At 43.6% G+C, this 24537-nt stretch overlaps 1 protein-coding gene across 1 annotated transcript in view; it reads left to right on the top strand.

The window, feature by feature from the left end:
- The first annotated feature begins 8459 nt into the window (after positions 1–8459).
- Positions 8460–24537, top strand: part of LOC139387490 (unconventional myosin-IXb-like) — an 81423-nt gene continuing 65345 nt past the window's right edge. The window contains exons 1-2 of the mRNA XM_071133735.1: positions 8460–8782; positions 9314–10174. Coding sequence (XP_070989836.1) covers positions 9362–10174 — 813 coding nt within the window. The 5' untranslated portion in view covers positions 8460–8782; positions 9314–9361. The remainder of the gene's footprint in view (positions 8783–9313; positions 10175–24537) is intronic.

Raw genomic sequence — 24537 nt, 5'->3', positions numbered from 1 at the left:
CACTTGCATCCCAAATGGCACCCTACATACTACTTTTGAGAATTTAGAATGAATGACCTAGATCAGCAGCACAATGCAGTGAATGATCTTGTGATACTAGTCTGTATGACAAATCTCCTGTATTCACTGTTTGGCATAATGGTTAAGGTGTCAGCTCTACAATATTTAGCATATGTGCTTATCCAGAGCAAGTCAGACTTTTTTCACACTGGTCCCCAATGGGAATCAAACCCACAACCCTGGCGTTGTAAGTGACATGCTCTACCAACTGAGCCACATGGGCCTGACAACGCAAATAGTCCGGGTAGCCATTTGGTTAGCTGTTCAGGAGTCTTATGACACCGTCTGGAATGCGGTTTTAACCAATCAGCATTCAGGGTTAGACCCACCCGTTGTATAAAACAACATCATCTCCTCCCTCCTTTTCTATGTTCCGTACCTACTAAACATGACCCTGGAATGTGGCAGTTAGTGGCCCTCACAAACCACTAAGAGGTCAAAGGTCAGAGAGCCAGTTCCCACTTCACAGATGTTGTTATTACCTCTCCACAGCTGGATCTAGTCATGGGCCCGGGAGAGGAAGTCAGGGCGTGACGAGGAAGGTGCTGAGAATAGTGCCTTCAGAGAGACATGTGAGGCATTGGAACACCTTCCTTGTCTTTGTGGTTGAATCTGTGCTTGAAATTTACTGCTCGACTGAGGGAACTTACATATGCTGTTGTACAGAGATGAGGTAGTCATCTCCTGATAATCATTGTCTGATAATGCCCTCTGATGCCTGGTAATGTACTCTGATGTCTGATAATGCCCTCTGGTGCCTAATGCCTGATAATCCTCTCTCTCTGGGTCGTGCTGCAGTGGAGGAGTGACTCTTCACGTTGAAGAAAATCAAAGTAGTCTGTATCGGCAGGGTATGTAAATTCCACACCTGTACCATCCCATCTCATGCTCTCATCTCTTCCATTGTGAGTATTGCTACATATAAGTCCTAGAGTACTAGTCTGATGTCTTTACCAATGAATGTAGCAAATCCCTTTACTTTTTCCACATTTTGTTCTGAATCTAAAATGGATTCAATTGAGATTTGTCACTGGCTGACAAACAATACCCTATAATGTCAAAGTGGAATTATGTATTCTCTTGTTCAGAGAGAGAGGGAGAAAGAGAGAGAAAGAGGGCAAGAGGGCAAGAGAGAGAGAGAGAGAGAGAGGGAAAGAGAGAGAGAGAGAGAGAGAGAGAAAGAGAGAGAGGGAGAGGGAGAAAGAGAGAGGGGAGAGAAAGAGAGAAAGAGGGTGTGAGAGAGAGAGAGAGAGAGAGAGAGAGAGAGCAAGAGAGAGAGAGAGCAAGAGAGAGTATTTTGTTGTTCTGAGAGGGTCAGCAGTCTTTTGTTGTTCTGAGAGAAATAGCAGTGACATAATGACAGCTAGATGACTCAGATAAGTGACTTCTGACATGGGTACTTATTAAACTTATTTCCAATGCAACTAAATGAATCAAAGTATCAAGATTCAACATATCATGGATGTCTTAAACTATGGAGAAGTGAATACGAATTGAAGAAATTGAAAACTGTCTACCCACACGACTCATCACTCACTACTTGTATGACCACAGAGACATCAATAAGAAGAAGATTGTTTCATGCAAAATCATTACAGGCAGGTAACTTGATCTTACGCATTTACACTACTGTGTTCACATCCTTAATATATACCATTTAGAGGACACTATCCAGAGAGACTTACGTATGGGTGGCCCCGGGAATCAAACCCACAATCTTGCCGTTGCAAGCACCACGTTCTACCAACTGAGTCAAACAGGACCACGTCTATGTGTCTTCTAGTATAACATCCTTTCTGTGTGGTGTGAATGATGGAGAATATCTCTCTTTTCCTCTGAAGCCCGGAGGAGAGGGTGCGATACCTTCAGCAGATACAGAACTTAACCACTTAACCACTTGGTGGTTTAATTCACTATCTGGAATGAAAACAGTTTTCTAGAGTACCATGGTGTCCTACCTGGTAACACTCCTGAGGTGGGAAAGAAGAAGGGACGGGATGAGGACAAGGAGGACACGAACCTGAGGTTGGACAGGACACAAACCTGAGGTTGGACAGGACACGAACCTGAGGTTGGACAGGACACGAACCTGCGATTGGACAGGACACGAACCTGAGATTGGACAGGACACGAACCTGAGGTTGGACAGGACACGAACCTGAGGTTGGACAGGACACGAACCTGAGGTTGGACAGGACACGAACCTGAGGTTGGACAGGACACGAACCTGAGATTGGACAGGACACAAACCTGAGGTTGGACAGGACACGAACCTGAGGTTGGACAGGACACAAACCTGAGATTGGACAGGACAGGAACCTGAGATTGGACAGGACACAAACCTGAGATTGGACAGGACACGAACCTGAGGTTGGACAGGACACAAACCTGAGATTGGACAGGACAGGAACCTGAGATTGGACAGGACACAAACCTGAGATTGGACAGGACACGAACCTGAGATTGGACAGGACACGAACCTGAGATTGGACAGGACACGAACCTGAGATTGGACAGGACAGGAACCTGAGGTTGGACAGGACACGAACCTGAGGTTGGACAGGACACAAACCTGATGTTGGACAGGACACAAACCTGAGGTTGGACAGGACACGAACCTGAGGTTGGACAGGACACGAACCTGAGGTTGGACAGGACAGGAACCTGAGATTGGACAGGACAGGAACCTGAGATTGGACAGGACAGGACAGGAACCTGAGAAAAGACAGGACAGGAACCTGAGAAAAGACAGGACAGGAACCTGAGATTGGACAGGACAGGAACCTGAGATTGGACAGGACAGGCCACTTGTAAAGTACACATGGAATGCTTTTTAAAAGATTAAACTGCCAATTATTCCAAATATAGCACAAACAGTGTTGTTCCTGGTAGAGAAAAGATCACTGATAACTCTGTGAAGTAATGTAATTGTGTCTGAGTCTGAAATTGAACAGTACACCAATGAGATTGGTCTGAGGTTACGTGGAGTTCAGGGCTGTCGGCTGTGTATTCCTGTTCCGAATGTGTGTTTGTGTGTGTGTGTGTGTGTGTATGTGTGTGTGTATATATGTGTGTGTGTGTGTGTGTGTGTGTGTGTGTGTGTGTGTGTGTGTGTGTGTGTGTGTGTGTGTGTGTGTGTGTGTGTGTGTGTGTGTGTGTGTGTATATATATGTGTGTATGCGTGTTATAGTAGTGGTTCTCAAACTGTGGGGTGGGCAATTTTTAGAGTAGTGCATCATCAGTTCCTCTTGTCATGTCAGTCATTGTAGACCTTAGAGAGATATGTATAACTTGTCAGAAAGGTCCAGATAAACTAGACCATGTCAACTGTTTTTTAGCCCATAGATATTGTTGTAATTTCTTTGTCACTCAGATATCACATGAATACACATTAGACATGGCAAAATGTATAGAATTGCTGGAAATATACTTTTAACCTGCAATATTATCTCCACCAACAAGAGAGGTGTGAACTGTTTGTCTCATGAACATTACTTGTCACCATAGAAATACACGTGGCTTGTTCGCAGGGGGCGATTGGGGGGGGCTGAGTGAAATAGTTAGGGAACCCCTGTGTTATATAGTATATGTGTAATTCAGGGCTGTGTACTCCGGTGTCTACTGATCTGGAATCAGTCTCTGTTGACTACTGGCTCAGTTCAGCAGGAACAGCAGTGGAGCCCATTAATCATCACCAACTCACCCACATGGACATGGGTGGTTTAAGCTAAATGCACATTGTTAATGTAATTGATTTAGGATGTTATTGTTATATTTCACCTTGTGGAGTGTTTTTATGAGTAATGTTGTTACTGTATCGTGGTTTATGTAGAGGTGTATGGTCTGCTGGAAACAGTAGTGATTTCTGTAGAGGTGTATGGTCTGCTGGAAACAGTCTAGTGATTTCTGTAGAGGTGTATGGTCTGCTGGAAACAGTCTAGTGATTTCTGTAGAGGTGTATGGTCTGCTGGAAACAGTCTAGTGATTTCTGTAGAGGTGTATGGTCTGCTGGAAACAGTCTAGTGATTTCTGTAGAGGTGTATGGTCTGCTGGAAACAGTAGTGATTTCTGTAGAGGTGTATGGACTGCTGGAAACAGTAGTGATTTCTGTAGAGGTGTATGGACTGCTGGAAACAGTCTAGTGATTTCTGTAGAGGTGTATGGTCTGCTGGAAACAGTAGTGATTTCTGTAGAGGTGTATGGTCTGCTGGAAACAGTAGTGATTTCTGTAGAGGTGTATGGTCTGCTGGAAACAGTAGTGATTTCTGTAGAGGTGTATGGTCTGCTGGAAACAGTAGTGATTTCTGTAGAGGTGTATGGTCTGCTGGAAACAGTAGTGATTTCTGTAGAGGTGTATGGTCTGCTGGAAACAGTAGTGATTTCTGTAGAGGTGTATGGTCTGCTGGAAACAGTAGTGATTTCTGTAGAGGTGTATGGTCTGCTGGAAACAGTCTAGTGATTTCTGTAGAGGTGTATGGTCTGCTGGAAACAGTAGTGATTTCTGTAGAGGTGTATGGTCTGCTGGAAACAGTCTAGTGATTTCTGTAGAGGTGTATGGTCTGCTGGAAACAGTCTAGTGATTTCTGTAGAGGTGTATGGTCTGCTGGAAACAGTAGTGATTTATGTAGAGGTGTATGGTCTGCTGGAAACAGTAGTGATTTCTGTAGAGGTGTATGGTCTGCTGGAAACAGTAGTGATTTCTGTAGAGGTGTATGGTCTGCTGGAAACAGTCTAGTGATTTCTGTAGAGGTGTATGGTCTGCTGGAAACAGTAGTGATTTCTGTAGAGGTGTATGGTCTGCTGGAAACAGTCTAGTGATTTCTGTAGAGGTGTATGGTCTGCTGGAAACAGTCTAGTGATTTCTGTAGAGGTGTATGGTCTGCTGGAAACAGTAGTGATTTCTGTAGAGGTGTATGGTCGGCTGGAAACAGTCTAGTGATTTCTGTAGAGGTGTATGGACTGCTGGAAACAGTAGTGATTTCTGTAGAGGTGTATGGTCTGCTGGAAACAGTAGTGATTTCTGTAGAGGTGTATGGTCTGCTGGAAACAGTCTAGTGATTTCTGTAGAGGTGTATGGTCTGCTGGAAACAGTCTAGTGATTTCTGTAGAGGTGTATGGTCTGCTGGAAACAGTCTAGTGATTTCTGTAGAGGTGTATGGTCTGCTGGAAACAGTCTAGTGATTTCTGTAGAGGTGTATGGTCTGCTGGAAACAGTAGTGATTTCTGTAGAGGTGTATGGTCGGCTGGAAACAGTCTAGTGATTTCTGTAGAGGTGTATGGACTGCTGGAAACAGTAGTGATTTCTGTAGAGGTGTATGGTCTGCTGGAAACAGTAGTGATTTCTGTAGAGGTGTATGGTCTGCTGGAAACAGTCTAGTGATTTCTGTAGAGGTGTATGGTCTGCTGGAAACAGTCTAGTGATTTCTGTAGAGGTGTATGGTCTGCTGGAAACAGTCTAGTGATTTCTGTAGAGGTGTATGGTCTGCTGGAAACAGTCTAGTGATTTCTGTAGAGGTGTATGGTCTGCTGGAAACAGTCTAGTGATTTCTGTAGAGGTGTATGGTCTGCTGGAAACAGTCTAGTGATTTCTGTAGAGGTGTATGGTCTGCTGGAAACAGTCTAGTGATTTCTGTAGAGGTGTATGGTCTGCTGGAAACAGTCTAGTGATTTCTGTAGAGGTGTATGGTCTGCTGGAAACAGTAGTGATTTCTGTAGAGGTGTATGGTCTGCTGGAAACAGTCTAGTGATTTCTGTAGAGGTGTATGGTCTGCTGGAAACAGTCTAGTGATTTCTGTAGAGGTGTATGGTCTGCTGGAAACAGTCTAGTGATTTCTGTAGAGGTGTATGGTCTGCTGGAAACAGTCTAGTGATTTCTGTAGAGGTGTATGGTCGGCTGGAAACAGTAGTGATTTCTGTAGAGGTGTATGGTCTGCTGGAAACAGTAGTGATTTCTGTAGAGGTGTATGGTCTGCTGGAAACAGTAGTGATTTCTGTAGAGGTGTATGGTCTGCTGGAAACAGTAGTGATTTCTGTAGAGGTGTATGGTCTGCTGGAAACAGTCTAGTGATTTCTGTAGAGGTGTATGGTCGGCTGGAAACAGTAGTGATTTCTGTAGAGGTGTATGGTCTGCTGGAAACAGTCTAGTTATTTCTGTAGAGGTGTATGGTCTGCTGGAAACAGTAGTGATTTCTGTAGAGGTGTATGGTCTGCTGGAAACAGTCTAGTGATTTCTGTAGAGGTGTATGGACTGCTGGAAACAGTCTAGTGATTTCTGTAGAGGTGTATGGTCTGCTGGAAACAGTCTAGTGATTTCTGTAGAGGTGTATGGACTGCTGGAAACAGTCTAGTGATTTCTGTAGAGGTGTATGGACTGCTGGAAACAGTCTAGTGATTTCTGTAGAGGGGTATGGACAGCTTTTGAGTGATTCTGAACGAACTGCACTTTTTTTTCAAAGTACCTTATCTTTACCCCAAAATGGCAAAATGAAAACAGATTAAGACATTTTTGAAAATTTATGAAAAAAAAAAACAGAAATATCTTATTTACAGCCAGCTTGGAGTTTGCAAAAAGGTGCCTAAAGGACTCTTAGACCATGATAAACAAGATTCTCTGGTCTGATGACACCAAGATTGAACTCTTTGGCCTGAATGCCAAGAGTCACATCTGAAGGAAACCTGGCACCACCCCAACGGTGAAGCATTGTGGTGGCAGCATCATGCTGTGGGGATGTTTTTCAGCTGCAGGGACTGGGAGACTAGTCGGGATCGAGGGAAAGATGAACGGAGCAAAGTACAGAGAGACCCTTGATGAAAACTTGCTCCAGAGCTCTCAGGATCTGAATGTCCTTGAGTGGCCCAGCCAGAGCCAAGACTTAAACCTGATCAAACATCTCTGGAGACCTGAAAATAACTGTGCAGACAATTTGTTTTTTGAAGTAGCTTATCTTGATATATCGGCACGAGCATATCGGCCATCACCAGTGAGTAGCCTATGCTTTATCTTCTTCATTTTGGCAAACTCCAAGAGGGCTGTCATGTGCCTTTTACTGAGGAGGGGCAACTGTTTGGCCACTCTACCATAAAGGCCTGATTGGTGGAGTGCTGCAGAGATGGTTGTCCTTCTGGAAGGTTCTCCCATCTCCACAGAGGAAGTCTGGAGCTCTGTCAATGTGACAATCGAGTTCTTGGCCATCTCCCTGACCATGGCCCTTCTCCCCTGATTACTCAATTTGGCCGGGCGGACAACTGTAGGAAGAGTCTTGGTGGTTTTAAACTTCTTCCACTTCAGAATGATGGAGGCTGCTGTGTTCTTGGGGATCTTCAATGCTGCAGGAATTTTTTGGTACCCTTTCCCAGATCTGTGGTTTTTGCTCTGACATGCTTTGTCAACTGTGGGACATTATATAGAGGTGTGTGGCTTTCCAAATCATGTCCAATCAATTGAATTGACCAAAGGTGAACTCCAATCAAGTTGTAGAAACATCTCAAGGATGATCATTGGAAACAGGATGCACCTGAGCTCAATTCCGAGTCTCATAGCAAAGGGTCTGAATACTTCTGTAAATAAGGTATTTCAGTTTTTATTTGTAATACAATTGCAAACATTTCTAAAAACCTGTTTTCTCACTTTGTCATTATGGGGTATTGTGTGTAGATTGATAAGGATTTGTTGTTGTTATTGAATCCATTTTAGAATAAGGCTGTAATGTAACAAAATGTGGTGAAAGGGAAGGCTCTCTGTATTGCAGCAGTTACCAAGAAAAGATAGTTCCTACCGTACCCAACAAATTACAGCAATAGACTAAGGATATTAATTTGACAAAAGGCCTACTTATAACCTCTCTTAAAACAAATACAGAGAACACGCTTAAAAATACAGATCGAACTTCATTTAGCCAACTCAAATTTCTCAACAGAATTATATAAAACACGTTTTGCATATTTAAATAACTGGTTTAGATTAATAAATAGGTTACAATAATAACAATGATATGCAAAAACAATAAGGATAAAACATTTTTTTATTTATTTTTATTTCACCTTTATTTAACCAGGTAGGCTAGTTGAGAACAAGTTCTCATTTGCAACTGCGGCCTGGCCAAGATAAAGCATAGCAGTGTGAACAGACAACACAGAGTTACACATGGAGTAAAATGATTATGAATACGAAAATAAATATATTTCTGAAATTGCATCCTACCTTAATAGCGAGTTGCACACTAGTAGCCGGCATTTGGCGGTTTGTGTGGTATGAAAAAAATACTCTGCTAATGTCTTTTATCGTGTAAATGACGTAGATTTGCTTGAAATGCGTTCATAGAATCAACCAATAGATAGCTAGATCTACGCAAAAAAAACCTCGAAGTTTTCAAGTTACGGAGTTGTCATGAAAGCCGGAGAACGCCCCCGTAAGAAGACGGCGCGTGGACAGCAGATATAGGAAGTTACAATTCGACAAGGACGAGAACAACTTGTCTACCGGTACAAGATTTTCGATTACCATTCAAATTGTATTAAATCTCAAGTGTCGAGTTGCTGCCAACTAACTCTAAATTATTGTTGCTTTTATGTTGATATTTTACATATTTTTTTACTTGTCAGTCCGTATGTGAATATTAGTTTTTTTAAATCAACTTGTTTTGGAATCCTGGTGGGAAAGAATCCTTCCTTGTTGTCAACTATAGAGCTGTAGAGCATAGAAATGACCGGACCGTAATGTCAGGTGAGGAATAGCATTTGATTAGTATTTATTGTATCACAGGTGTTGAATGTGCTTGGTTGACATATTATGTAGAGAATGGGCTTTAGGGAGCTCGTGTGAAAGTTGTGAGCTCTGTGCGAATACTGAAGTTTATTGAATTGTGGACGTGAAACAGAAGAATTTGGCATTTTTTCCCACCTGTTTTTACAGGCTGAGACAAGACTAGTATGCACTCGCTTCTCTTGGGAACTGGGTTAATTTGTAACTGAGTGTCAACTTTCCCTTTCTCTTCTCTAGACACATTATCCTGTTAAGCCTCTGCACCTTTATAAAACCCTGAATAGAGTTAGAAAATGTGTCGCATAAATGTGTATATGTCAGCAGAAATAGAATAAAAAGTCATATTCACATAACCTTTTTATGTTATTATTTTATGTTTTGTAAAAGCTACGATTGTAGAAAGTGTAATGTTTATCTCTGTCTGTCTATGTCTCTCTCTCTCTCTTTTTCTCTTTTCCCCCGCATTCGTCTCTCTTGCTCTCTCCTGCTCAGTGGTTGCATGCTGATTGGAGGAGGGCAGTGCCAGTGTCAGCCAGCAGGATGAGTGTGTCTGACGGTGTGACGAGAACAACCAGCTTGGACATGGATCAATTACAGCAACGGCAGACCGTCTTCCTCCAGATCTACCCGCGTCTGCCCCAGGACACAGCTGCATGTTGTACCCTCCAGGTCAGCCCTCGGGCCACGGCCGCTACGGTTATCCAGAACGCAGGGGCCACGCTGGGCCTGGACATGACCCGACACTACGCCCTCATGGAGGTCAGGCAGGATGGAGGGGCTGAGAGGATGCTAGGGCACTCTGAGATTCCCGTGGAGAGGGTGTTGCTGTGGCCCCCAGGGGCCCGGAACCAGCATCCACAGGAGGAGGGGTACTACTTCATCCTGCAAGCCCAAGGAAGTGGAGGGGATCTGGGGTCAGGGACTGGCGGTAGTGAGGTATCTTCATCAGAGGAATATGATGACTTGTGCAGCCTCTCCACCCTGACCGAGGACACTATCCTGGCCGCATTGCGCCAGCGCTTCTACAAACACAACATCTACACGTACGCCAGCGGCATCCTGGTCGCCATTAACCCCTTCAAGTTCCTACCCATCTATAACCCGAAGTATGTCAAAATGTACAACGACCAGCCACTGGGAAAACTGAGCCCTCACATCTTTGCAGTGGCGGATGTGGCGTTCCACACCATGCTGAAGAAGCAGGAGAACCAGTGTGTGGTGATATCAGGGGAGAGCGGATCAGGGAAGACCCAGAGCGCCAACTTCCTGATTCACTGTCTGACGGCGTTGAGCCAGAAGGGCTACAGCAGCGGGGTGGAGAGGACCATATTAGGAGCAGGGCCTGTCCTGGAGGTAAGAGGATATAGAGAGAGAGTGTGTGTGTGTGAGTGTGTGTGTAACTGACGGTTATGCATGAAGATCGTCATGAAAATAAAATAACTGTCAAAAGCCGATAATCCTTCCCTAATGATAATCCTTCCCTAATAGCGGGAGCGTTTACTAATGATAATCCTTCCCTAATAGCGGGAGTGTTTACTAATGATAATCCTTCCCTAATAGCGGGAGTGTTTCCTAATGATAATCCTTCCCTAATAGCGGGAGCGTTTACTAATGATAATCCTTCCCTAATAGCGGGAGTGTTTACTAATGATAATCCTTCCCTAATAGCGGGAGTGTTTACTAATGATAATCCTTCCCTAATAGCGGGAGTGTTTCCTAATGATAATCCTTCCCTAATAGCGGGAGCGTTTACTAATGATAATCCTTCCCAAATAGCGGGAGCGTTTACTAATGATAATCCTTCCCTAATAGCGGGAGTGTTTACTAATGATAATCCTTCCCTAATAGCGGGAGCGTTTACTAATGATTATACGCCGTTGTTTTTGCTCACTTATACAGTGCTTAGTCTGTCTATTAAACATTCTACATCTCCTCCTCTTTCCAACTGGCCTTTGATGCAGGAGCAGTTAATACGCTCGCTGTGCGGGGGAGTAGACCGCTTAGGCTAGGCTACGGCACTAAAGTAAAAAAAAAAAACAACATTTGTTTGATGTGTGGACTTTTTTGTTAGTTGTTGCTTAAATGTCTTCGCCTCACTTCCTGTTGTGGTGCTGGTGCCTCCTGGAAGGACTGAATATTATCTCTAGTAGCCATGTTAGAGTGGTTGTCATGGTTACTGGGTTGAATGTTGTTGTTTTTTTACGAGGAGATAGTAAGTCTGACAATCTTTAAAAAAAATGTTTATATAGTTTCTTTATAAAGATACACTTTTATAGTTTCATAATGCTCGATGACCGCATCTATAAGGCGCTATGAATGTTAATAAAGCAGTATAAGACTTCATAATGAGAAGTGTAACTGATCTCGACTCCAGAGAAGAGACCCTGGCCAGACCTGCAGTAGTTTGAGATTATCGTTGGGTGAAAGACTTTCAGATGAGAACTCAGCTGCTATGTGGTAAACCAGGCCACTCTAGAGCAGGCAGGAAGGAGGAAGCCATATACACACATGAACGAAGAGCTACTGTTTGCACCCAAACGTGTGGCCTCGGATTTATTTATTTGCAGTTGGATGTGTCAATGAAAAGCTAGACAAAAACACTAGACTACATCTCAAACGACACCCTATTCCCTAAGTAGTGCACTACTTTTTTTGATAGAGTGCCTTTTGAGACTGTTTTCTATACAGCTGTCAGGGTTAGGAAGCAAAACATTCTCTGCCAAACCTGCATTCCATCTGGTGTGGAGGAATACCAAGTGCAAATGCTTGTGTCCTACCCCACCCCACTCCTTCCCAAGAAGCACTCTGTTCCCGCCCTTACCCAAGGTGCATTGTGATCCCTAGATTCTTTCTTTTATCTCTGTGAACAGGCCCAACAGGTTTTTCTCAGGGTTTTTTCCTGTTTCTTACCCAAACAACAGTCCTCTGTTTTCTCTCTCTCTCTGTGTCTCTGTCTCTCTCTGTCTCGCTCTCGCTCTCTCGGTCGTTATGTGACGTTCATTCTCCGTTGGCAGTCAATGCCAGACGCTGAGGCTTGCATAGCTGCAGGAGAAGGGAAGGTCTCTGATTATTTGCGAGAGTATTTTTCAGAGTATTAATTAAGTGCCGTGAGAAGGAAAGGACACAGGAAATAGTTGTAAATTAGTACGTTGTGTGAAGTGAATTTCCCTCCGGTGTAACTGAGAGGACAGTGTGAACAACAACATGCAGTGAAACTACTGACCACTGTAGCGGTCACGAAATTTAGTCAGCCGGTGATTGTCAAGCAAATAACTGTCGGTCTCACACTAATTTACCATTAATTAACATAAACACATTTAGCATCGCCTGGCTTCCACACAACCTACAAGCCATTTAAAAAGAAAAGTTGAATAAATCCATGTAATATAGCCTGGTAGTAGGCTACATGGAATCTATGCACTTAAATAGCGAATGGAGGGCGCTTTTCCCCGTGGTTAATTTTCATGCCAGCCAGGTAGGCTATACACCTGTTGTAAATATAAGCAATGTGCTTAATATTAGGAGAGATGATAAATGCATATAGTGGGCCTAGTCTATTGAAAGCTGATGGGATCCTCTTTTTATTAGAGGCCATCACTCTGTTTTCTCCCATAATTGCGTAGCCAATAGAAATGTTGTGCAACATGAGCTCATGGGCTCTCATGAAGTGCTTGATTTACATGTTCCGTTACATTTGTATTGATGTCAGTGATGACAGGGACAATAGAGTGCTGAGTACCAGGCAGTTAGCAATTTTGGTGGGTTTCTAATAACTATCAGCAGCATCAGAGCTTGGAAGAAGCCTAATTACTGTGACTAAACAGTCACATGGAGTTTAACTGCCTTTGTGACTCATGACTGCCGGTGTGGCAGGTAATACAGTCACCGTAACAACCCTAACCCACTGTCTATATGATGTAACCTTACAGAGATAGTTGTGCAAATCCAAGCAGATCCTTGATTTTTGGTCACATTAGCTTGATGTTTTTTAAATATATTTTTAAAATTGTACCTTTTTTATTTAACGAGGCAAGTCCATTAAGAACAAATTCTTATTTACAATGACGGCCTGGGAACTGCCTTGTTCAGTGGCAGAGCGACAGATTTTTACCTTGTCAGCTCGGGATTTGAACTTGCAACCTTCCGGTTACTAGTCCAACGCTCTAACCACTAGGCTACCTGCCGCCTCTACACTCTAACCACTAGGCTACCTGCCGCCTTGACACTCTAACCACTAGGCTACCTGCCGCCTCTACACTCTAACCACTAGGCTACCTGCCGCCTTGACACTCTAACCACGAGGCTACCTGCCGCCTCTACACTCTAACCACTAGGCTACCCTGCCGCCTTGACACTCTAACCACTAGGCTACCCTGCCGCCTTGACACTCTAACCACTAGGCTACCTGCCGCCTTGACACTCTAACCACTAGGCTACCTGCCGCCTCTACACTCTAACCACCTGCCACCCACTTCTCACAGTGCTCGGGAATAACGGGGAGCCTAGACTATATCAAGTTTTTAATTACTTCTTTACTAAAGGACACGTACGATGCTATATCCTGTGTACCTTCAGGAAGTCAGCAGCACACGAGGTAGTTACTACAGGAACCTCGGTACTGTTTAATGTTTTCAGTTGGTGCCTTTTTTGTCTCTACTCTCTCCGAGTCTAATTAGCCAGTTGCATTACATTATCCATAATCACATGACACTGAATCACTGTATGCACAATGCCCACTCATTAATGAGGATGACCGTTGATTAAAACAACTGATATTAAACACTTTTACCATTTTCTCATTGCTCTGACATCTGCACTGAGAAAGCATCAAGGTCCAGGGCCCGTATTCATGAAGTGCTGATCTAGGATCAGGCCCATGTAATCTTATTCATTATGATCTAAAAGGCTAAACAGATCCTAGATCAGAAACCCTACTCTTAAGACGTTTTTTTGAAAACAGTACTAGATTCTCTGCAGTGTTTTGGATGAACCTCTGGTGTCCTGATGGACTCCCCATGATGAGAGGTAACGCTATGATGGCGGAGAACTAGACTCCCCCCTTCTCTCTATCTGAGAGCAAAAAACTACACTCTTCACATGTTTAGGAGACGTAGGCCTCTTCTGCACTGTTCAACCAATCCAGTAAATGTGGAGGAGTTGAGATGGAGCGTCGCCTTGCTAACATCCAAAAGCTGTTTCCCCTGGAAACAGGAACATCTGGTTGCTGGACTGGGCAGAGACAAGATGTTCTGGTTTTCAAGGGAAATGGCTTGTTGATGTTAACAAGGCGACGCTTTTACGCCTGCCTGACAATTCCTGCTTACCATATATACAACAACTCTCTCTAATTACACCTCTCTCTCTCTCTCTCTCTCTCTCACACACATTCACCCTGTCTCTCTCTCTCTCTCTCTCTCACACATTCACCCTGTCTCTGTCTCTCTCTCTCTCTCACACACGTTCACCCTGTCTCTCTCTCTCTCTCTCTGTCTCTCTCTGTCTCTCTCTCTCTCTCACACGTTCACCCTGTCTCTCTCTCTCACACACACACGCTCACTCTCTCTCACACACACACGCTCACTCTCTCACTCACTCACTCACTCTCTCTCTGTCTCTGTCTCTCTCTCTCTCTCACTCACAAACGTTCACCCTGTCTCTCTCTCTCACCTCGTTCACCCTCTCTCTCTCTCTCTCTCTCACACACGTTCACCCTGTCTCTCTCTCTCTCTCTCTCTCTCACACGTTCACCCTGTCTCTCTCACCTCGTTCACCCTCTCTCTCTCTCTCTCTCTCTCACTCACAAACGTTCACCCTGTCTCTCTCTCTCACCTCGTTCACCCTGTCTCTCTCTCTCACACACGCACGCTCACTCTCTCTCTCTCTCTCTCTCTCTCTCTCTCTCTCTCTCTCTCTCTCTCTCTCATACACGCTCACCCTCTCTCAATTCAGTTCAAGTTGCTTTATTGGCATGACGTAACAATGTACATGTTGCCAAAGCTGACTTTGGATATTTACAATATGAAAAATAAAAATGAGAATCAACGGGACAACAGTAACAACAATAACCAAGTGTCAAAATAACCATACATTCAACAATAACAATAAGCATACAGTAGAGGACATGTGCAGGTTGATTGGTCTGTCAGACACTGTCCCTCATCTTGCAGCAATGTAGTGCACTGCCAACCCACAGCTCTCTGTCCTCCCCCAACAGGACGGGTAGCCTATCCCTCCCCCAACAGGACGGGTAGCCTGTCCTCATCAGAGAGGTCTTTGAAACCTTGAATAAGGGTTTCAAACTTGGGTTTAATTACACTCTCTAATTGTTTTATATTTTTGAAATTTTGTCAGGAAATGCAGCTCTGTCTCAGGTTCTGCTGTTGTGCAATGGTTGCACAGCCTTTTCTCTACAGGGAGCCAGGTTTTCCTGTGTCTACCCTTCTCAATGGCAAGGCTGTGCTCACTGAGCCTGTACTTTGTCAAGGTTTTTCTAAGGTTTTGATCAGTAACCATGTTCAAATATTTAGCCACGGTGTACAGTCGATTTAGGGCCTGCATTTTGCTTTGTGCTTGTGTTTGTGTTTCGCAATAAGCAATATAGTTTTGTTTTGACTGTGTTGTAATTTGGTTCATTCTGATTGATTGGATGTTCTGGTCCTGAGGCTTCAGTGTGTTAGTAGAACAGGTTTGTGAACTCAGCCCCAGGACCATCTGGATGAGGGGACTCTTTTCTTTTCTCAGCTTTTGGCATTGCAGGGCTTGGTAATGATATGAGAGGGGGTCACTGTATTTTAGATGTTTCCAAAACTTAATTTCTCTTTTTTGAGTTTTTATTATTAGTGGATATTGGCCTAATTCTGCCCTGCATGCATTGTTTGTAGTTTTCGTCTGGACATGTAGGAGAACGTACAGAACTCTGCATGCAGGGTTTCAATGGGGTGTTTGTCCCATTTGATTAAATCTTGTTTTGCAAGTGGATCCCACACCTCACTGCCATAAAGTGCAATTGGTTCAATGACATATTCAATTAGTTTTAGCCAAATTTTAATAGGTATTTCAATTTGAATTTGCTTTTTAATGGTGTAGAATGCCCTGTGTGCTTTCTCTCTCAGCTCATTCACTGCCTCATTAAGGTGTCCAGTTGAGCTTATTTTTAAACCTAAGTAATTGCAGTGTGTACAGTACTCTATATATTTTGTACCAATTGAGAACTTTGGTCTAATTCCCTGAGATCTGGATCTTCTCTAGAAAATCGTTATTTTAGTATTTTTGGGGTTTACTCCCAGGGCCCAGGTCTGGCAGTACTGCTCTAGCAGGTCCAGGCTCTGCTGTAGGCCATGTGCTGTGGGGGTTTACTGCCAGGGCCCAGGTCTGGCAGTACTGCTCTAGCAGGTCCAGGCTCTGCTGTAGGCCATGTGCTGTGGGGGTTTACTGCCAGGGCCCAGGTCTGGCAGTACTGCTCTAGCAGGTCCAGGCTCTGCTGTAGGCCATGTGCTGTGGGGGTTTACTGCCAGGGCCCAGGTCTGGCAGTACTGCTCTAGCAGGTCCAGGCTCTGCTGTAGGCCATGTGCTGTGGGTGACAGCAGGCATTGGTCATCTGCGAAGAGTAGGCATTTAACTTCCGAATTGTGGAGACTAACACCAGGGGCTGAGGATTTATCTAGAATAGTGGCCAATTCGTTGATGTAAATATTGAAGAGTGCAGGGCTCAGATTGCAACCCTGGCGAAGGCCCCGCACCTGGTTAAAGACTTCTGTTATTTTCTTACCAATTTTAATGCTGCACGTATTGCCAGTATACATTGATTTAATTATGTCATATGTTTTACCCCCTACACCACTTTCAATAACTTTGTAGAGCAGTCCTGTATGCCAAATATAATCAAATACTTTTTGGAAGTTGATAAAGCAAGCATATATTTTGGTGGACATGTTTATCTATCAGGGTGTGTAGGGTGTAAATATGATCAGTTGTGCGATGTTTTGGTATAAATCTTATTTGGCTTTTACTCAATACATTGTGTTTATTAAGGAAGATTAGAACTCTTACATTTATAATACTACAGAAAACCTTCCCCATGTTACTGTTCACACAAATGCCTCTGTAATTGTTAGGGTCAAATGTGTTTCTGTTCTTAAAGATTGGGGTTCCAGATGTCAGGGAATTAACCTACACTCAGGATCAAATTAAACAGTTTTAATATAGCCAATTGAAATTTTGCACTAGTGAATTTGAGCATCTCATTTAGGATGCCATCAGGTCCACATGCCTTTTTAAATTTGAGAGCCTGAGGTTTCTTATTGAGCTCCTGGTCAGTAATAGTTTAGTTTCTTATAGAGCTCCTGGTCAGTAATAGTTTAGTTTCTTATAGAGCTCCTGGTCAGTAATAGTTTAGTTTCTTATAGAGCTCCTGGTCAGTAATAGTTTAGTTTCTTATAGAGCTCCTGGTCAGTAATAGTTTAGTTTCTTATAGAGCTCCTGGTCAGTAATAGTTTAGTTTCTTATAGAGCTCCTGGTCAGTAATAGTTTAGTTTCTTATTGAGCTCCTGGTCAGTAATTGGGGAGTGTCTTATAGAGCTCCTGGTCAGTAATTGGGGAGTGCAGTGGGAGTGCAGTTCTAACCCATTGAACTGCTCATGAATTTGGCGTTGTTCTGCGTTTGTGTTAATTTGAACAGTGTTGTAGAATGTTTTAAAAGGGGTTGTCCACATGTCACCATTTTGTATCGCTAATTCCTCTTATTTAGATTTTTTTAAAGTTTTTTCCAATTTTGACAGAAGTTGTGTGTTTATGGACTCCTCAATTAGTGTCAGCTGCTTGCTGTTGTACTGTGCTTTTTTGGTTCTGAGTGTTACGTTTATAGAGTTTTAAAGTCTCACAGTAATGAAGGCGTAATTCACCATTATTTGGGTATCAGTGCTTTTGGTTGGATAGTGTTCTAAGTTTTTTCTTTATAATTTTACCATCTGCATCAAACCAGTTGTCATCTGTGGTCTTTTATTATTATTATTTTTTAATCAATTTCAATTGTGTATCTTTTGCCGTTTGCCTGAATATATAGTTGATGTTTTGTACTGCTAGAATGATGCCTTCTTCACTGTGAGTGAATGTGGTAATCAGAAAGTTAGTGTTTGGATATTTTGGTTACTGGTTGCTTTCTGGTTTTCTTCTGTGCTGTTTTGGGCCCATCTGTATGAATTTCTGATGTTGTACAGCTTACTGGGCTGTGAATGTGTGGTGGTTTCCATGTCTGTTCTTTTGAGGAACAACGTAATTTGGCTGTGATCAGACAGAGGTGTTAGTGGCTTGACAGTGAATGAGCTGAGAGAGAAAGGGTCAATGTCTGTGATCATATAGTCTACTGTGCTGTGGCCAAGAGGTGAGCAGTAGGTGAATCTCCCCGAAGAGTCCCCCCCGTAACCTACCATTGACAAAGTACAGACCCGGGCTTCTACAGAGCTGCAACAGATCCCTTCCATTGTTGTTGACGGTGCTGTCACTGTTGTTTCTATGGGGGAGATGAAGACAGTTAGAAACAGTATGGCCTGTAATAAAGCTGTCCCCTTGTGTGGTCGTTAGATCAGGTAGTGTTCCTGTGCGTGCGTTTGTGTCCTCACAGATGAGCACATTTCCCTGGTCCTGGAAATGGCACGTCTCTTCCTCAAGGGTGGGGAAGATCTCCTCTGAGTAATATGGAGATTCTGAGGGTGGGGGAGAGATCTCCTCTGAGTAATATGGGGATTCTGAGGGGGGGGGGGGAGATCTCCTCTGAGTAATATGGGGATTCTGATGGGGGGAAGATCTCCTCTGAGTAATATGGGGATTCTGAGTGGGGGACGATCTCATCTGAGTAAAATGGGGATTCTGAGGGGGACGATCTCCTCTGAGTAATATGGGGATTCTGAGGGGGGGACGATCTCCTCTGAGTAATATGGGGATTCTGAGGGGGGGATATATATCGCGCAAAGGACCACATCTTTTTCTGCCAATACAAGTTATTTTTTCAGTTTTAACCAAATGTGATATTTGCCAATTTTGAGGGGATCAATTAGATGTTGTAGTTCGGATTTGTACCAAATGATCAGTCCTCCAGAGTCTCTGCCTCTATTGACAGAGCTGTGTTTCTGTGATGGCATAATTACCTGTGGGATAGTGAGTGACAATGTCAGCCTTACACCATGTCTCCTGCAGAATGATGACGTCAACATCTTTAAGATGTGTGTTGAACTCCAGTGCTAAACTCTTCAGTCCAAAGGTTGATGAGTTTAGGGTTTAGGCCCTGATAGTGATTTCATGTTGCAAAAAGAAAGAATAGCAGTCAGAAATACAGTAACTACTAACTAATAAGTTGTTAAGAGATAAACAGGATAACAGCTAACATTCTTTCTGTTTATATATATATATATAAATATTCCTATTCATTGAACAAGTAAATTCTAGTACAATAGGTGTGTGTGTGTGTTTAGTACAGATCTATTGGAGGAGCTGTTTAATCTCACTTAATCTCTCTCTCTCCCTCACACACGCTCTCCCTCTCTCTGTCCCTCACACACGCTCACCCTCTCTCTCCCTCACACACACGCACACCCTCTCTCTCACACACGCTCACCCTCTCTCTCTCTCCCTCACACACGCACACCCACTCTCTCTCTCACACACGCTCACCCGCTCTCTCTCGCACGCTCTCTCTCATGCACGCTCTCTCTCTCTCTCTCACACACGCTCACCCCCTCTCTCTGTCTCTTATTTCTCTCTTGATCTATTTGGCTCTCTGCCACATTTATTGGTGGAAAGTAGAATTCGTGTTTGAAATATTTGAAAGATGAAGATAACATGCTGTTTACTGCACTATGGAGAGGAGAAGATAACATGCTGTTTACTGCACTATGGAGAGGAGAAGATAGCATGCTGTTTACTGCACTATGGAGAGGAGAAGATAGCATGCTGTTTACTGCACTATGGAGAGGAGAAGATAGCATGCTGTTTACTGCACTATGGAGAGGAGAAGATAACATGCTGTTTACTGCACTATGGAGAGGAGAAGATAACATGCTGTTTACTGCACTATGGAGAGGAGAAGATAGGATGCTGTTTACTGCACTATGGAGAGGAGAAGATAGCATGATGTTTACTGCACTATGGAGAGGAGAAGATAGGATGCTGTTTACTGCACTATGGAGAGGAGAAGATAACATGCTGTTTACTGCACTATGGAGAAAGTATCATGAATGAGAGTTTGTGGTTGAATTGCGGCAATTGATTTGTGAGCGCAAAACCTTGTGGATCGCCCAGGAAATGTTACTCTTCTAATCATAGATGTCGATCAGGATTATGTTGTATTTCCTTGTTTATTGAAGGGGGTTATCTGTTCGCCTCCTGATGGAAATTTGACTGTCAAACAGTTCAAGCACATGGTTAGTTCAAGGTACTGCTACAGAATTTGTTTTTTTCCATTTATATTTTGAGGTTGGGCGTCACCCTGTTAGACAGTAGGTGTTACACCTCTGCTGATTGCCAACTCATTAGTCAGAAGGTGTTTCACCTGTGCTGGCCCAAGTGCTATTTAAGAGTGGTTGGCCCAGTGTTCCAGTTGTCTTGATGTGGAAGGTTAACACCTTTATTTTAACCACCACTATTTGATAAAACATGTTTTTTGTTAAAGTAATAAAAAATGAAAAAAAGATATGTTCTTCCCTGTTTTTGTTTACTCCACCTTTTGGTTTGCTTCCTGTCTTTTAAATTTGGTTTGCCTCTTTTTTGGGCATATTTTGTGTGCGCTCATGGTGGGTGTCCTTAAGTCCCAGGCTGCAATTCAATCTCATAAAAGACACACCCTTGTCCACTTACCCTCGCCTTATGCCCTTAGGGGAATCCCCGCCGCCATCTTGGAGGGCGGTCCAAATGACTAGCCAAGCAAGGGAAGTTTTCAACATAAGACCCTTTTTAGACGAGTTTGCGAGTGTACAATTATGTTCACTCCGGGGCCTGAAACTCCCCATAATTCAACTTGTGACGATTGTACATCCTCTAAGAAAAATCCACCAAAACTTTAAAACAAGGGAGAAGTCAACATACAAGTGTAAGTAAAAATGAATGTAAAAAGGTTAGAAATTGTGCTACTAATGCACATGACGGCACAAACACGTCTCATAAATGTGATGTTTTTGTTTGGTTATCTTCTGGAAATTGTAAAAAATAAAACATTTTACTTCATAAGTTCCAGCTAGGCAGGCTAATGCTAGTTAAGTTCCAGCTAGGCAGGCTAATGTTAGTTAGCTAATTAATTTGCTAGCTATCATACAGTAGGCCTTTATTAATAATTGTATAGTTAATAAGTAGACATGCAATCATAATTGACAGTAGTGCATATAAAGCACCCACAAGCTACCAGTGGCTGAAAACAATCATCACGGGATGAACGAGTGACGAATTTCTGAGCAGTCCGTAATTCTGTCCTCCCTCGCCCTGCAAGTGTATACTCGTCAGAAGTCATGATATGTCTACTTCATTTGAGGGGATAGGGTGTGTCTTTTTTAAGTGTTTGGACTGCAGCCTAGTTGTTATTGCTAGTCAACTTTCAGTGGACACCCCCAAGAGTGTCTTTCAGAACCCCTCCTAAAACCCCACCTGTTTTGATTTGGTTGTAGTTAGTAACTATTTGTTAGTTTCCTCTTTTGTTTTGGTTCCTTGCTGGGGAACGTAATACCAGCACAGGTGAAATGCCTTCCAACTAACGAGATGACAAGCCAGCACAGGTGAAATGCTTTCCGACTAACGAGATGACAAGCCAGCACAGGTGTAACACATACTTTCTAATGAAGTTACACCAATCAGTGCACCTAATGTCCAACCTCGCAATATAAATGGAAAAACCAAAGCCTGTAACAGTACAGGGTATATGGAAGTAGTATATTCCCAGAAGGGACTTACAAACTCCCAGAAGGGACTTACAAATGTCCCTCTTTTCAAAGATAATTTGTAAAAATCCAAATAACTTCATAGCTCTTCATTGTAAAGGTTTTTAACACTGTTTCCCATGCTTGTTCAATGAACTATAAACATTTAATCTACATGCACCTGTGGAACGAGCGCTAAGACACTAACAGTTTACAGACAGTAGGCATTTAAGGTCACAGTTATGAAAACTTAGGACACTAAAGAGGCCTTTCTACTGACTCTGAAAAACACCAAAAGAAAGATGCCCAGGGTCCCTGCTCATCTGCGTAAACGTGCCTTAGGCATGCTGCAAGGAAGCATGAGTACTGCAGATGTGGCCAGGGAAATAAATTGCAATGTCTGTACTGTGAGACGCCTAAGACAGCGCTACAGGGAGACGGGACAGACAGCTGATCGTCCTCGCAGTGGCAGACCACGTGTACCAACACCTACACAGGATTGGTACATCAGAACATCACACCTGCGGGACAGGTACAGGATGGCACAACAACTGCCCGAGTTACACCAGGAATGCACAATCCCTCCAGTGCTCAGACTATTAAAAATAGGCTGAGAGATGCTGGACTGAGGGCTTATAGGCCTGTTGTAAGGCAGGTCCTCACCAGACATCACTGGCAACATTGTCGCCTATGGGCACAAACCCACCGTCGCTGGACCAGACAGGACTGGCAAAAAGTGCTCTTCACTGACGAGTTGCGGTTTTGTCTCACCAGGGGTGATGGTCGGATTCACGTTTATTGTCGATGGAATGAGCGTTCCACCGAGGCCTGTACTCTGGAGCGGGATCAATTTGGAGGTGGAGGGTCCGTCATGGTCTGGCGCCATGTGTCACAGCATCATCGGACTGAGCTTGTTGTCATTGCAGGTAATCTCAACTCTGTGCATTACAGGGAAGACATCCTCCTCCCTCATGTGGTACCCTTCCTGCAGGCTCATCCTGACATGACCCTCCAGCATTACAATGCCACCAGCCATACTGCTCGTTCTGTGCAAGACAGGTGGCCACACCAGATACTGACTGTTACTTTTGATTTTGACACCCCCCCCCCCCCCCCCCCCCCCCCTTTGTTCAGGGACACATTATTAAATTTCTGTTTGTCACATGTCTGTGGAACTTGTTCAGTTTATGTCTCAGTTGTTGAATCTTGTTATGGTCATACAAATATTTACACATGTTAAGTTTGCTGAAAATAAACACAGTTGACAGTGAGAGGACATTTCTTTTTTTTGCTGAGTTTATGTATACTGAACAAAAATATAAACACAACTTGCAACAACAAAAGAGTTACAGTATATATACAGTATATATACAGTTACAGTACTGTTACAGTATATATACTGTAAGGAAATCAGTCAATTTAAATATTCATGAGGCCCTAATCTATGGATTTCACATAGGTGAGCCTGGGTGGGCATAGGCCCATCCACTGGGGAGCCAGGCCCATCCACTGGGGAGCCAGGCCCATCCACTGGGGAGCCAGGCCCATCCACTGGGGAGCCAGGCCCATTCACTGGGGAGCCAGGCCCATTCACTGTGGAGCCAGGACCCAGCCAGTCACAATATATTTTTCCCCACAAAAGGGCTTTATTATAGGCAGAAAGTGTTCTCTGTTTCAACAGCTGTCTGGGTGGCTGGTATCAGACGATCCCGCAGGTGAAGAAGCCGGATGTAGAGGTCCTGGGCTTGCATGGTGGTCTTTGGTTGTGATGCAGGTTGGACTGCATACTGAGTTTGTACACATCTGGAGGAGAGGCATACTTATACCTCAGTAAATTCATCAGGCTTACACTGTCACGAGATACTAGGAGTGGTGGGTGGAATCAGGCGCAGAGAGCAGGGTTCAGTAGAGTGTCAATTTATTCTCCGGCGCACAAAACAGTCACGCCAACACACAGGGCACATACAATTTACCAGCCCAAAACACAGGACCAAAATAGTCCGGAGAATACATACACGAAAACCCCCATACAACAGAGTAACAAAAACAATACCGCACAAAACAAGGGCGGGACAACCTACTATATACAGTGCCTTGCGAAAGTATTCGCCCCCCTTGAACTTTGCGACCTTTTGCCACATTTCAGGCTTCAAACATAAAGAGATAAAACTGTATTTTTTTGTGAAGAATCAACAACAAGTGGGACACAATCATGAAGTGGAACGACATTTATTGGATATTTCAAACTTTTTTAACAAATCAAAAACTGAAAAATTGGGCGTGCAAAATTATTCAGCCCCCTTAAGTTAATACTTTGTAGCGCCACCTTTTGCTGCGATGACAGCTGTAAGTCGCTTGGGGTATGTCTCTATCAGTTTTGCACATCGAGAGACTGACATTTTTTCCCATTCCTCCTTGCAAAACAGCTCGAGCTCAGTGAGGTTAGATGGAGAGCATTTGTGAACAGCAGTTTTCAGTTCTTTCCACAGATTCTCGATTGGATTCAGGTCTGGACTTTGACTTGGCCATTCTAACACCTGGATATGTTTATTTTTGAACCATTCCATTGTAGATTTTGCTTTATGTTTTGGATCATTGTCTTGTTGGAAGACAAATCTCCGTCCCAGTCTCAGGTCTTTTGCAGACTCCATCAGGTTTTCTTCCAGAATGGTCCTGTATTTGGCTCCATCCATCTTCCCATCAATTTTAACCATCTTCCCTGTCCCTGCTGAAGAAAAGCAGGCCCAAACCATGATGCTGCCACCACCATGTTTGACAGTGGGGATGGTGTGTTCAGCTGTGTTGCTTTTACGCCAAACA

Source organism: Oncorhynchus clarkii, chromosome 28, assembly GCF_045791955.1.
Source record: "Oncorhynchus clarkii lewisi isolate Uvic-CL-2024 chromosome 28, UVic_Ocla_1.0, whole genome shotgun sequence".
NCBI classification, from domain to species: Eukaryota; Metazoa; Chordata; class Actinopteri; order Salmoniformes; family Salmonidae; genus Oncorhynchus; species Oncorhynchus clarkii.
Note: the sequence above shows the minus strand (reverse complement) of the source record. Positions and strands in the feature narration are given on the sequence as shown.